This window comes from Loxodonta africana, chromosome 24, assembly GCF_030014295.1.
Source record: "Loxodonta africana isolate mLoxAfr1 chromosome 24, mLoxAfr1.hap2, whole genome shotgun sequence".
Classification (NCBI taxonomy): domain Eukaryota; kingdom Metazoa; phylum Chordata; class Mammalia; order Proboscidea; family Elephantidae; genus Loxodonta; species Loxodonta africana.
In genome coordinates, this window is record NC_087365.1 from 56,095,391 (window position 1) to 56,110,541 (window position 15,151).

At 43.3% G+C, this 15,151-nt stretch overlaps 1 protein-coding gene across 1 annotated transcript in view; it reads right to left on the bottom strand.

Moving 5' to 3' along the window:
* LOC100675237 (zinc finger protein 343-like) overlaps nucleotides 1-14,436 on the bottom strand; it is a 31,840-nt gene extending 17,404 nt beyond the window's left edge. The window contains exons 1-3 of the mRNA XM_023538741.2: nucleotides 14,115-14,436; nucleotides 7,712-7,964; nucleotides 7,472-7,530 (exon numbers count right to left, since the gene is read on the bottom strand). Of these exons, the coding sequence (XP_023394509.1) occupies nucleotides 7,472-7,530; nucleotides 7,712-7,826 (174 nt within the window). The 5' untranslated portion in view covers nucleotides 7,827-7,964; nucleotides 14,115-14,436. The remainder of the gene's footprint in view (nucleotides 1-7,471; nucleotides 7,531-7,711; nucleotides 7,965-14,114) is intronic.
* Between the last annotated feature and the right edge of the window lie 715 nt (nucleotides 14,437-15,151).

A 15,151-nucleotide genomic window follows, 5' to 3' on the forward strand; every position in this document is an offset into this window, starting at 1 on the left:
ATCAATTATCTATGACGATATAGAAACCCTAATCATCAAAGACAAAGCTGAAGAATCGGACTGAGCAGCAGGTGGAAGGACAGACAATATAAAAGTAGCAGAGAAGTACAGATCGTGAGATCGCCAGCGTCCTACTAGTTGAGTATGCGCAGTACACACGGGCTGAGGCATGCAGCATCATTCAAAGAGGAGCTCACTACACCGGGCACAGTGAAGCAGTAGCAAATCTCCACATACTCAGGACCAAGTAGGAGTGACACCAGACCTGTGAAAGTTAAGTGCAAGTTTCTGACCTTCTGGGTGGGGGCAAAATAACCCCTCTGCCTGCCACAGGTTCACAGCAGAGAAGAGCTTCCTTCTCTCACCTACCTCCCACCCCTCTCCGATCTGACACCAGTCCTGAAGTATTCAACAACTGCCATGCCCCCAAGCCAGTAACTCAGGGCTGGACAGAGGGCCCCCCTTCACCCAGCCATTGGCGTAAGGGGTCCGTGGACTTGCAGCACCCTTCACCCCTGCCCAGACCTGTGTGGGCTGATTCAACACCGCACACCCTCATTAGCATGAAACAGCAGGGCATACACTTGAAGCCCATCTTCAACTGCAGCAGCCAATGGGGAGCTGCAGATTTGTGATATCTCGCCATCCTGCCCCCTAAGCAGACGCCTCACCCGCACTGGGGGCCTAAGAGCTGACAGTACCACCCCACTACATCTAGCCACCCATGACAATGGTCTGAGAATCAGTGGCACTTCCCAGTCCCTCCAGCCAACAGCAGAAGATACCCAAGGACCAGATGCAACACCCGCCCCCCCTCCCCCCGCCTACTATGCACTCTAGGAGACAGGGATACACCCTACACTCAGACACCCAGGGGCCCTGACTTACTCCACACACAGCCCCCCACTGCAGCCAGATACCTGTGCCTGCTTCAAACATCGCTATGGAGCCCCGCCCACCTAAGACTGTAGGTGAGTCTGCACCATATACTCGGTGACCGACAATTCGGGCACCTGTGCGACACCCACACAAGGAAAGTGAACAGACTCCTGAGCTCACATACCTAGTAGCTGCTCTAACCACCGGGAGACAGGATGTGAGACCTTCAAAGATGCCAACAACCAAAGCAGCCCACGTGCCCAGCCTACATGGGCATATCAAAACAAAACAAAAAGTCAGGGCACAGTAAGCAATCATATAAGAACTTACTGATGTCTCAGGAACAACAGAGGATATCAAATCACTAAAGAGGCAGGTCAAGATGGCTCCATCAAGCAACCACAATAAAGAACTAGCAAACCTACTTCCAAATACAATGGCGAAATTAGGTCACTTCCAGATAAAGAGAAGTTAAGGGAATTTGTAAAACCAAGCCAAAATTACAAGAATGTTACAGGGGGTCCTACAGTTAGAGAACCAACAATACCAGACAACAATCCAAGATCAGGACACAAGACAGATCAACCAGTTATCAACCCAGACAGAAATTCACAAAAACAAATCGAAGCTAAAAGACTGAAAATAGGGAACCAAAGACGTCAATATATAAACAATGACAATGTCAAAACAAAAAAGAAGGAATAAACAGTGTAGTCATACAAATTCCATATGGAGAGGAAGTTAAGGTGATATCAAGAAATAAAAGATTGGTTTAAACTTAGAAAAATAAAGGTAAATTTCAAGATAACCACAAAGGAAGCTAACAAACCAACCCATCAAAATAAAAAAGAAAAACATAAAGATTCAGCAAACACAAAGTCAACAATATTGAAAAAGATGAAAAGAAAATATATAAAGAACTCAGCAGATAAAATTGAGAAGAACAAAGAAATGGTCAACACCACAAAAAAAAAAAAAATCAAAATGACAGCAGTAAACTCATATCTATCAATAATTACACTGCATGTAAATGGTCTAAAAGCACCAGTAAAGAGACAGAGTGGCAGAATGGATAAAAAAAAAAACCCACAATCTGTCTATATGCTGTCTACAAGACACACATCTTAGACAAAAAGACATGAACAAACTAGAACTCAAAGGATGGAAAAAAAATATATCAAGCAAACAACCAAAAAATATCAGAAGTAGCAATATTAATCTCCGACAAAATAGACTTTAAACCAAAATCCACCATAAAGGATAAAGAAGAACACTATATAACGATTAAACAGTCAATTAACCAGGGCGACATAACCATAATAAAAACATACACACAGGGCTTCAAAATACATAAAATAAACTCTAACAGCACAGAAAAGAGAAATAGACGGCTCCACCATAATAGTAGGACACTTCAACACACCACTTTCAGTGAAGGACAGAACATATAGAAAGAAGCTCAGTAAAGACACAGAAGATCTAGATGCCACAATCAATCAACATGACCTCATAGCATATACAGAACAATCCACCTAACAGCAGCAAGGTACACATTCTTTTCCAATGCACATGAAACATTATCCAGAAGAGACCATATTTTAGGTCACATAGTAAGCCTTAACAGAATCCAAAACATCAAAATAATACAAAGCATCTTTTCTGATCATAATGCCACAAAAGTAGAAATCAGTAACATAAACAGCAAGGAAAAAAAAATTCAAATACGAGGAAACTTAACAACACCTTACTTAAAGACGACTGGGTTATAGAAAAAATCAAGGATGGCATAAAGAAACTCATAGAATCAAATGAGAATGAAAACACATCTTACCAAAACCTTTCAGGCATAGCAAAAGCAGTGCTTAGAAATTAATTTATAGCAATAAATGCATACATTCACAAAGAAGAAAGGGCCAAAATCAAAACATTAACCCTACAACTCGAACAAATAGAGAGCAGCAAAAGAAGAACTTAGGCACCAGAAGAAATGAAACAATAAAGTTTAAAGTAGAAAAAAATGAAATAGAGAACAGAAAAACAATAAAACGAATCAACAAGACCAGAAGTTGGATCTTTGAAAGGATCAACAAAATCAATAAAAGTAAATGGCCAAATTGACAAAACAGGAGAGGAAGCAAATAACCCCAATAAGAAATTACATGGGCGATATCACAACAGGCTCAACTGAAATTGAAAGAACAGAATACTATGAAAGACTGTACTCCAACAAATTTGAAAGCCTAGACGAAATGGATGAATTTCTAGAAACACACTACCTACCTAAACTAACACAAACCAAGGTAGAAAAACTAAATAAACCTATAACAAAAGAAGAGATTGAAGAACTAATTAAAAAACTCCAAACATCTTAAATGCTAGTCAGTGGCCATCTAAGATGCATCAATTGGTCTCAACCCACCTGGAGCAAAGGACAATGAAGAACACCAAGGACACAAGGTAATTATGAGCCCAAGATAAAGAAAGGGCCACATAAACTAGAGACTGGATCAGCCTGAGACCAGAAGAACTAGATGGTGCCCGGCTACAACCGATGACTGCCCTGACAGAGAACACAGCAGAGAACCCTTGAGGGAGCAGGAGAGCAGTGGGATGCAGACCCCAAATTCTTGTAAAAAGACCAGGCTTAATGGTCTGACTGAGTCTAGAAGGACCCCAGACCTTCTGTTAGCCCAAGACAGGAACCACTCCCAAAGCCAACTTTTCAGACAAGGATTGGACTGGACTATGGGACAGAAAATGATACTGGTGAGGAGTGAGTGTCTTGGATTAAGTAGACACATGAGGCTATGTTGACATCTCCTGTCTGGAGGGGAGATGAGAGGGCAGGGGGGTTAGAAGCTGGCAGAATGGACGCGAAAAGAGAGACTAGAGGGAGGGAGCGGGCTGTCTCATTAGGAGGAGAGCAATTAGGAGTATATAGCAAGGTGTATATAAATTTTTATGAGAGACTGACTTGATTTATAAACTTTCACTTAAAGCACAATAAAAAAAAAAAAAACTCCCAACAAAAAAATGCCCTGGCCATGATGGCTTCACTGGAGAATTCTACCAAACTTTCAAAGAAGAGTTAACACCAGTACTACTAAAGATACTTCAGAGCATTCTATGAAGCCAGCATAACCCTGATAACCTAAGCCAGGCAAAAACACCACAAAAAACAGAAAATTACAGACCTACATCCCTCATGAACATAGATGCAAAAATCCTCAACAAAATTCTAGCCCGTAGAATTCAACAGCACGTCAAAAAAATAATACATCATGGCCACGGGGGATTCACATCAGGTATGCAGGGATGGTTTAACTTGAGAAAATCAATCAATATACTCCATCACATAAATAAAACAAAAGATATCAACCACAAGATTTTGTCAATTGATGCAGAAATGGCATTTGAAAAAGTCCAATACCCATTCCTACTAAAAACTCTCAGCAAAATAGGAAGAGAAGGGAAATTTCTCAACATAATAAAAGCCATTCATACAGAGCCAACAGCCAACATCATTCTAAAAGGAGAGAGTGAAAGCATTCCCCTTTGAGAACAGGGGCCAGACAAGGATGCCCTTTATCACCACTCTTACACAAAACTGTGGTAGAAATTCTAGCCAGAGCAATAAGGCAAGAAAAAGAAATAAAGAGCATCCAAATTGGTAAGGAAGAAGTAAAAGTATCTCTAGTCATAGGTGATATGATTTTACAGAAAACCCCAAAGAATCCACAAGAAAACTATGGAAACTAATAGAAAATTTCAGCAAAGCAGCAGGATACAAGACAAACATATAAAAATCTGTTAGATTTCTCTACACTAAGAAGATGGAAGGAACTGCACCAAAAAGAACTGGTGGACGTTCAACCTATTCAGGAGGTACCGTATGATCAAGAACTGATGGTAACGAAGGAAGAAGTCCGAGCTGCACTGAAGGCATTGGGAAAAAACCAGGTACCAGGATTTGACAGAATATCGACTGAGATGTGTCAACAAACGGATACAGCACTGGAGGTACTCATTCGTGCATGCCAAGGAATTTGGAAGACAGCTTCCTGGCCGACTGATGGGAAAAGATCCATATTCATGCCCATTCCCAGCAAATGTGATCCAATGGAATGCGGAAATTATCAAACAGTATCATTAATATCACACACAAATAAAATTTTGCTGAAGGTCATTTAAAAGCAGTTGCAGCAGTACATCGACAGGGAACTGCCAGAAATTCAAGCCAGATTGAGAAGAGGATGTGGAACAAGGCATATCATTGCTGATGTTAGCTGGATCTTGGCCAAAAGCAGAGAATACCAGAAAGATGTTTACTGTGTTTTATTGACTATGCAAAGGCATTCGACTGTGTGGATCAAAACCAATTATGGGTAACACTGTAACGAATGAGTATTCAATAACATTTAATTATGCTCCTGGGGAACCTCTACATAGACCAAAGGCAGGCATTCAAACAGATGCATAGTTTAAAATCAGGAAAGGTGTGTCTTAGGGTTGTACCCTTTAACCATACTTATTAAATCCATACACTAAGCTAACATCAGTGAAGCAGGACTATATGAAGAACAGGGCATCAGGATTGGAGGAAGACTCACTGACAGTCTGCGTTATGTAGATGACACATCCTTGCTTACTCAAAGTGAAGCACTTACTGATGAAGATCAAAGACCACAGCCTTCAGCATGGATTACACCACAAGATAAAGAAGACAAAAGCCCTCACAACCGGACCAATAATCAACATTATGACAAATGGAGAAAATATCGAAGTTGTCAAGGATTTCATCTTATTTGGATCCACAATCAACAACCATGGAAGCAGTGGTCAAGAAATCAAACAACATATTGCATTGGGCAAATCTGCTGCAAAAGATCTCTTTCAAGTGTTAAAAAGCAAACATGTCAACTTGAGGACTAAGGTGTGCCTGACCTAAGTCATGGCATTTTCAATCACCTCATATGCACGCTAAAGCCTAACAATGAATAACAAAGACCAAACTAGAACAGATGCCTCTGAATTATGGTGTTGGAGAAATGGTCATTGTATGACAAATGGTCATTGTAAGTGAGGACGGCAAGCCTTCGTCTGATGTATTTTGGACATGTTATCAGGAGGGACCAGTCCCTAGAGTAAGACATCATACTTCGTAAGTCAGATGGCCAGTGAAAAAGAGGAAGACCCTCAATGAGATGTCCTGTCACAATGATTTCAACGATGGGATCAAACATAGCAACGATTCTGAGGATGGCTCAGGACCAGGCAGTGTTTCATTCTGTTGTTCATAGGGCCACTATCAGTCAGAACCTATTCAATGGCACCTAACGACAACAACTGTTAAATAAATAACCCAAGTCCCCCAAGGAAATGATTCAAATTTCAGTTGCAATGGTACAGTAACTGTGAGTAAATGCATAATGTACACACTTTTCTGCTAGCTCTTCAGTTCACAGATCAGGACATAAATACAGATGCGCGTCAAGATCAGTCAGGAATCATACCACTTCTTTCAAAGTCCAGCTGACCTCAGGGGACGGAGGGGGGCTGATGCAATCAATCAGGGCTGTGTAAGGAAGTCAACGGAAGCTCCGACACAGACACTCCCTGGGCTTCCTGGTTGGCGAGAGACATCAGTGCACGTGGAATGGCAGCACATCCCTTTTTGGGACATGGAAGCTCTGCCCTGGGAACCCTCCCAGACTTTGCCCTGTGCATCTCTTTAATTATACCCTTTTTTGCTATAATAAAGCTGTAATTATACATATAGCCCTTTTTGTGAGGTCTGTGAGTCATTCCAGGTAATTATCAAACCCAAAGGAGTAGTGGGAGCCAACAGGGCAGAAGTAAGGGAGCCAGGGGGAGACTACCAAGCTTGCAGCTGTGACTCTGAAGGGGTAGAGGAAAACCTGGAATTTGTAGCCAGCAGGTCAGAATGAAGGGAGACCGGGGGGGGGGGGGGGGGAGGAGGGATGTCCCAATCTTGTAAGTGGCAACCCAAAGGAATAAGGGATACCCTAAATTTATAGCCAGCGGGTCAAAAGTGAGGATGGTGCATGGACTTTCAAACCTCTGTCTAAAATCAGCCCATCTGGCAGTGTGAAGAACAGTATCCTCTTAACTTGTGAGACTGACCTAGCTCCAGGTGGCCAGGGTCAGAGAAGGGATTGCTGTGTGGGCAGCTGGTGTCAGAACTGGACAGACAAGGGGAAAACTGGTTATTTTGATATTTGACATTTGACAGTTCCAGATTTACTGACACAATACCATATTTCTATAAATAAGACTGGCCATTATAGATGACTGTTGAAGTTACATAATGCTCTTCACTTCTGTATGTTAAAAAGTTCAATAATTAAAAAGTAAAAAATGCCCAGCATATAAGATGCTATCGTTAAATACTATGTATGTGGATGTGCAGTGAAGTTTAATAACACATTTCAAAGTGTTACTAATCTTACCTGGCTGAAAGCATGAAATGCTGAAAAGTTCATCACCTTCTCCCTTGGGAAGACAGAGAATATATGTCTATTCTCTGGGAAATGAGCTAGCATTTCAGAAAAATACAGTAATTCCAACTCACCAGTATTTGGGGCTTCCTCTTTTTCTCTTGGGACCAGACAATATCCTCAGAGGAGAGACCTAAGGGAGAAAGAGAAGCTGTGAGAAAGCAGACCTCCCAGAATGTTCCCAGAGTAGCTCTTCTCAGCCCTGGGATGGAAGGAAGCAGCCACTTCACTCAGCTGTGGCCACTGGAGCATTCTCACCTGAACCTGGAGCCTTGGTCCCTCCTTCACCTCTCCTGACCCTACACAATGCTTACCTTTAGCCTCATGTTTTGGGGTCAATTTCTTCATGGTCTCCATATCTTCCTTGTTCTCTGAAGACAAAATCTTCTCCCAGTCCTGCTCTCCCCGGGCTGAAGGATTAGGCAACATAATGGCCCCAGGGACTGCTCTGAAATTCTGTCACAGGGACGGAAGGAAGTTACTTCACCTCAGGATAGATTTCTGCTGCCTGGGGGACTTCTTCAAACCTCGGTTATGAAAACCCTCTCGTTTCCATGCATTCAGGACCTGTGGGGGGAGAAGCAACTAGATGCTACTGGATCCTTCACTGTGTGCTGAACCCATGCCCCCTCAGCAGGGATCCTGTCCTCTCTCACCTGCCTCACTCAACAATCACACAGTCTCAGTGTACTTGGCTTCTCTACCTTTATTCATTTCTGGCCTACAAGCCCTCAAGTCTATTCCCTGACACTCTCCCTTACCTGTCACAACTTACTGCACCCCTCTTGCCCCACACCTCAGATTCAAGCTGTATGTCCCAGATCAGTTTCTGCTACCTGAGTCAGAGAGAAGACAGAACACAGCCTAAGACCTGTGGAGAAACAGCCTCTAAGGTCTCCCTCCAGACCCATAAGGGCGAGCAGCAGCCAGCTTCTGACTGCCCTAGCCGAGTCGCTATGAGTCCAAATTGACTGGACAGCAACGGGTTTCGTACAGGTTTGGAAGAAAGGGGCAATTTCCCAGGAGAATACAAATTGTCTAAAATAGACTCAAAAAATGGGGAAGGAAAAAATATTAACCAAAGAAGAAAATGAAAAGGCAAAGATCCACTTCCCAAAAAGCCTCAGCCTAAGACAATTTTATTGGCCAGTTTTAGCAAAGGTTTGGGTAACAGGTAATTCCTGTATTAAATATTAAGTGTCCCAAAGCATTAAGTAGTGGATCAGCGAAAAAGAGGAAGACTCTCAACAAGATGGATTGACACCATGGCTGCAACAATGGGCTCAAGCGTGGCAGTGATTGTGAGGATGGCGCGTGACAGGGCAGTGTTGAGTTCTGTTGTACACAGGGTCGCTATGGGTTAGAACCAGCCTGATGGCACCTAATAACAATAATAAGGCATTAAAAAAGAAGAAGAAAGAAATGGTTCCTAGCTCATTCATCAAGGACACTAAAGGCAAACAAGAGCACTACAGAAAAAGAAAACAAGAGGTCAACTCCACTTACAAACACAGATGCAAAAGGCCTAAATGAATACAACTAACAAAATGAATACAGCTGTAGCTTAAAAAATTATAGGACATCATGACCAACATATTTTATTTCAAAAATGACAAGACAGTTTAATAACATCAGAAAATCTACTATGGGACTGATATAGGAGTTAAAATTGGAGCCATTATTCCTGTCCCTGAGTATAAAGAATGTAACCCAGCTGGAGCGACAAGGACACATCAACTGGGCCCTGAGGTACAAAAGCAATAGCTAGGACAATCCTGGAGAACATCCTTTAGGGAACCTGTCACATAAACAAATCTCAGAGCACAAAAGACCCACATATTTTCCACTCCTATCTTATTAAAGCATTTAGTAAATACTAAGATTTGTCTGTCATTACTGAAATCTGTACCAGTGACTATTAAGAAAGACAAATGAAAATATAGAATTACAGAAATTTTGGCAGTTTTTGGCCAATCTGTGAAAATGTGAAACTTTAAACAATTTAACCATTTATAATGTTAACATACACTAATGATTCTGTAACATTCCTTGGACTTGGGCAGACACGGCTCTGGCAGCATGCTTGTCTGTTTCCCACTTTTGCCTCTTGGAAAACACACTGAATAAAATCTTTCTTCTTGCTTTACTACAACTTTGTGGTGATTTTACCCTAGGACAGGAGGAGGAACCTCCTTTCTTCAGTAAACTGGTAATTTAGAAAACATTTATCTGAGAAAATCTTGTTCAACTCTGTGGAGGAACACTCTAACTGAGGCACTTGGCATAACTAGAATGGCTGACACAGGTCTGGATCAGAATCCATTTTGTTTTTGTTTGCTCTCTTCTGAATACACAACCCATGACTTCTATAAAAGAAGAATTTTAAAAGCAGAAAAACAGGAAAGAGAACAAACTGTGGTGAAGCTAAAGTATATACAAAGAAACGCTTGTGGTTAGACATATACAGACATGTTAGTAGTTCTCCTGTGTAAAAAACACTTCTCTCCTTCTGACCATCAGAGCACACCATAATTTACACTATGCTGCCCAGCTACAGCTGTTCTGTTCCTCAATAAAATTTATTTCTCCTAACAAAGTGCCAGGCTTTCTCCATTGACAACTGTGATCCAATTATTTACATTTTGCCCTATTTGCTTCATCACATATCTATCCACTCACATAGGTGGCATATACACATTCAGTGTAACATCTTGCAATTTTCTGTAAGCATGAAAAATGTCATAAGAAAACACTGAGAGGAAATAGTGCTTGAAGAGATTTTAATATTCATAAAGAATGTAACTCTAAAAGAGCAACTTTTATCTGTTTATTGTTACTTCTCAGATAAATGAACTGTCTCATTTTCATTCAAAAATACGTAATTCAATCTCTCACTACATTATAAAACACTTCATGGATGAAACACTATCTGTGCCTACAAAGTATAATATGAAATCTGCAGAAAATAAAACACTGTAAGCACAACTTGCGTCAAAAAATTCTGGATGTCAACGTGCCATGAATATGATCTTCTATTAAACCCAAAACGAAACCCACTGTTGTTGAGTCAATCTCAGCTCATAGCTACTATCTTAGTTACCCAATGTTGCTATAACAAACACCACAAGAGGATGCCTTTAACAAAACTTTATTCTCTCAGAATCTAGGAGGCTGAAACCTGAAATTAGGGCCCCCACGGCAGGGCAAGGCTTTTTATCTCTGCCAGTTCCGGGGGAAGGTCACTGTCATCATCTTCCTCAGTGCAGGACCCTGAATCCAAAGGACAGGCTCACTCCTGATGCTTCTTCCTTGGTGCTGTGAGGTCCTTCTTTCTCTCTTTTTATATCTTGTCAGATAAAAGGTGATGTAGGCCACACCCCAGTGAAGCTCCCTTTACATTGGATCAGGGCTGTGACCTGAGTAAGCGTGTTGCATCCCACCCATCCTATTTAACATAACCTATTCTTGCCTCATTAACTACAGGCAGAGATTAGGATTTACAACACACAGGATAATCACATCAAATCACAAAATGGTGGACAACCATGCAGTACTGGGAATCACAGCCTAGCCAAGTTTAAACACATTTTGGGAGACACAATTCAATCCATAACAGTGACCCTGTATTAGTTCCATTTAAAGAAATTCAGAGATGGCAAATGATATAATTCATATAGTGCACATCCAGATAAATCTCACTTTCCCCTTTTGTTTGCCAAGTCCATTGTGACGTATCTATTTTCCTTAGAAAAATGCAAATATTTCAAGGGCATAATCTTCTGTAAGCTACTATGGAATTACAGAAAAGTTTTGAGATAACACAGAACATTCCCTAAATTCTTGGTCAGTATTTTGTCTCAGGAGTCTCCAGATATTATACCATTTACTTGGTCCCAATATCATTAACACAGAGGTTTTAAACTGCATTGTCCTGACATAAAAGGAATTACTGTTGAATTTGTTGACTGCAATAATAGTATTGCAACTGTATTTTCAAAAACCAATCCTTATCTGTTAGAAACGCATACTATACTATTCACAGGTGAAGTGGTATGTCTCAGATTTGCTTCCGAATAGTCTATCAGGGAAAACGGGGGTTGGAGAGTACTGGATGAAACAGGAATAGCAGAATGTATATAACTGATGGAGTTCCCAATCCTAATCCCAGCCATGGTAAGCCATATTAACTTCTGTAATGTGCTACTAATTCTTCTGTAAAATGGGAATTTTGACTACTAGCTTTCAAATTGGCTCTTGCTGTTGCTGAGTGCCAGGGAGTTGGTTCCAACTCACAGCGACCCTATGTAAAACAGAGCAAAACACTGCCGAGTCCTGTGCCATCCTCACAATCATTGTTATGCTTGAGCCCATTGTTGCAGCCACTGTGTCCATCTCCTTGAGGGTCTTCCTCTTTTTCGCTGACCATCTACTTTACCAAACATGATGTACCTCTCCAGGGACTGATCTCCTCTGATAACATGTCCAAAGTACGTGAGACATAATCTTGCCATCTTTGCTTCTAAGGAGCATTCTGGTTGTATTTCTTCCAAAAAAGATTTGTTCGTTCTTTTGGCAATCTATGGTATATTCAATATTCTTTGCCAACACCACAATTCAAAGGCGTCAATTCTCCTTCAGTCTTCCTTATTCACCCTCCAACTTTCTCACACACATATGAGATGACTGAAAACACCAGGACTTTGGTCAGGTGCACCTTAGTCTTCAAGGTGATATTTTTGCCTTTCAACACTTTAAAGAGGTCTTTTGCAGCAGATTTGCCCAATTCAATGCATCTTTTCATTTCTTGACTGCTGCTTCCATGGGGGCTGATTGTGGATCCAAGCAAAATGAAATATTTGACAACTTCAATCTTTTCTCCTTTATCAAGATGGGTCACTTACTGGTCCAGTTGTGAGGAATTTTGTTTTATGTTGAGGTGTAATCCATATTGAAGACTGTGGTCTTTGATCTTCATCAGTAAGTGCTTCCAGTCCTCTTCACTTTCAGCAAGCAAGCCTGTGTCATCTGTGTATCACTGGTTGTTAATGAGTCTTCTTTCAATTCTGATGCCCTGTTCTGTATAGTCCAGCTTCTTGGATTAGAGAATCAAATACCGCAGTGGTTGTGAAGTTCAGCGTCTGGCACGGAACAGCTACTTAATAAATGACAGTAACTACTATTTTTGTCTTCACAGCAGTTGACATAGTTCTGGGAATCTACCTGCCAGGATGAAATGCTGCTAGGACAAGAATGGTGGGAATCTGAATTTAGTAACACTTACTAATCTCTTAGTACATACCGGGAACAATTCCAGGTCTTGTAATTAACTGAGGCACAGAGAGGTTATATACCCTGCTCAGGGTGACAAAACTAAAGGGCCTAAATCTGAACTCTAGCTGTGGAGCATCACATTTTTAGGCACAGAGGCCAGTGAGCATGTCAATAGAAACTGGCCCCCTGGGGTGCAACAATTCTCAAAGTGGATCTACACACAGGGTTGAGAGGATGTAGATGAAACAAGATTGGCCATGAATTAGTAAATGCTCAATTTGTTGATGTGTCCATCGGTTTCACTGTACTTATTCTAAGGATTAGGTTTAAAATCTTTCCTTCATAAAATATTAAAAATGAAAGTCCTGATACCTGGACCCCACCATGGATGCCGGAAGCGATCCGCATAGTCCGCAAACAGCCCTCAAAGGTTCCCGCCCTACCTAACCCCTCTACACCCACAAACCAGAGGTGGCCAGCTGAGCCCCAACACTCAAGGCAGAAACAGACAGGGGGAAGGAAAATCAGCCACATGGGCACCCACCCTACAACAGCTAGAGATCTCTGTCACAAAGCAGAGCGGATCCCTGTACCCAACAGACAAGCCGACCTGCCTCCACTTAGAAAACACTGCCTAGATGCAGGCCCCGACGGCGCAGCTCCCCACCACCGGAGAACACATCGCTGTCAGTCTCAGGCCAAAATCTCACTCACCCACTAAAAGCCCCAGGGACTCCAGGCCCCATAAAACTCTCCCACGACGCCCCGGGGATAACATACCAGTATCAAGCTCACCTCCAATCACCTAGCACCCCAACAACACACCAAGCCACAGCAGGCCCTGAGACACCGCCAACCCCCACCCTCCGCTCAACTACCACCTGGGACGGCCCCGGCCCCTCTGAAAACAAACTAACTTTGCCGAGTGCGCTAAGCCCTGGATGCCCATCACGACCCGGAAATGCAGGACCAAGGAGCGCTCCCCACAAAAACCCCGGGGTTTTATAGCCCTCGCCGCGCCCCCTCCAACAGGGGTCTCAGTCTCCTTGCCCCTGGCCGAACTCATCCCACAGCCCAAGTAACCCCGAGAATGCACGACCGGAGCAGCCCTCTCTACCCGGGAACTGTTTGTCCCTGACTAACCCCACCCGCTTCCAAAAAGAAACTCCAAGTTCCAGGTGTCTCTCGCCCCAGCAATAACCCGGAGACAGAAGGTCCGCGGAGCGCCCCGCAACTCAAGGATTAAAGATTGGGTCTCATTTACCCAACTTCCTCGCCCCTAAAGCGCGTCTAGAGCCGCGCCCCCTTCTCCTAAAATGGAGCGTCCGGAACCGAAGAAGCCGAACCGCCGAGCGCAGCCCCCGCCCGCCGCCGGGCCCTCTCCCCTCCCGCCGAGCTCCACCTCGGGCCCTAACGCTAGGCCCAACCCTTCCCGACCCTCCTTACCGCGGGGAAAAGACGCCCGGGGGTCGGGGACCCTGAGGGTCTCGCTCGGTCCCTCCACTCACCGGCTGCGGGACTCCCCCAGAACTACAGTCCCCAGAATCCTCGCGGCCTGCGGCTCCCATTGGCCGTCACAGGAGCGGCTTCTGAGCCACGCGGGTCACGGACCCGGACGACAGCCACTGGGGCGACAGCCTCTCTGGTCACTTCTTAAAATATCCACTCATCAAACCCTAGTGGTCCCCAGTGAAGTCTCCGTCTCCTCCACCGTAGCACGCTACACTAGGGAGAAGGGTCTTGGCGGCTTTCGATGACGACTTCCGGACCCGCCCCTCGGCGTGCGACACTACGTAAAAGGCGCTTCCGCTTGGTGCGGATGGCCCGCAGAGTGTGCTGGCCGGAGAGAAGGACTTTTGAGCTAGCATTTTCTCTTCAAGGAAGCCGACTTCCTGTGCTTAGGCTCCGTAAAAGACAGCCCACCACACTTGAGACTATGTTGGCATCTCCTGCCTGGAGGGGAGATGAGAGGGTGGTGGGGGTTAGAAGCTGGCGAAATGGCTAGGAAAAGAGAGAGGAGGGAGAGTGGGCTGTCTCATTAGAGGGAGAGTAATTGGGAGTGTGTAGCAAGGTGTATGTAAGTTTTTGTGTGAGAGACTGACTTGATTTGTAAACTTTCACTTAAAGCACAATAAAAATTTTATATATATATATAAAGACACCCCACCATCTATGATATGCCACGCCTATGTTCAGCTTCATTCTCCTTATAGAAAAAAACACACTGGGAAAGCAAAGAGGCTCCAAAAGTCTTACTAGAGCCCTTACCCTCAACTCCAGCGCTTTCCTCTATAGTCATTTCTTGTTGAAGTCATCAGTGTTAGCAGCCAACTCTCACCCTGGTCATGGAGAATGGAAGCCTCACTCACATGCTGGAGTCTGGCTCCTTGGCCTTTTTATCCAGGAGCATTACGAAGTCATCAGTAAAAAATTGGCAAAACCATTGAAAGCTTCACCTTTTCACAAATTGGTTAGAAACTCTG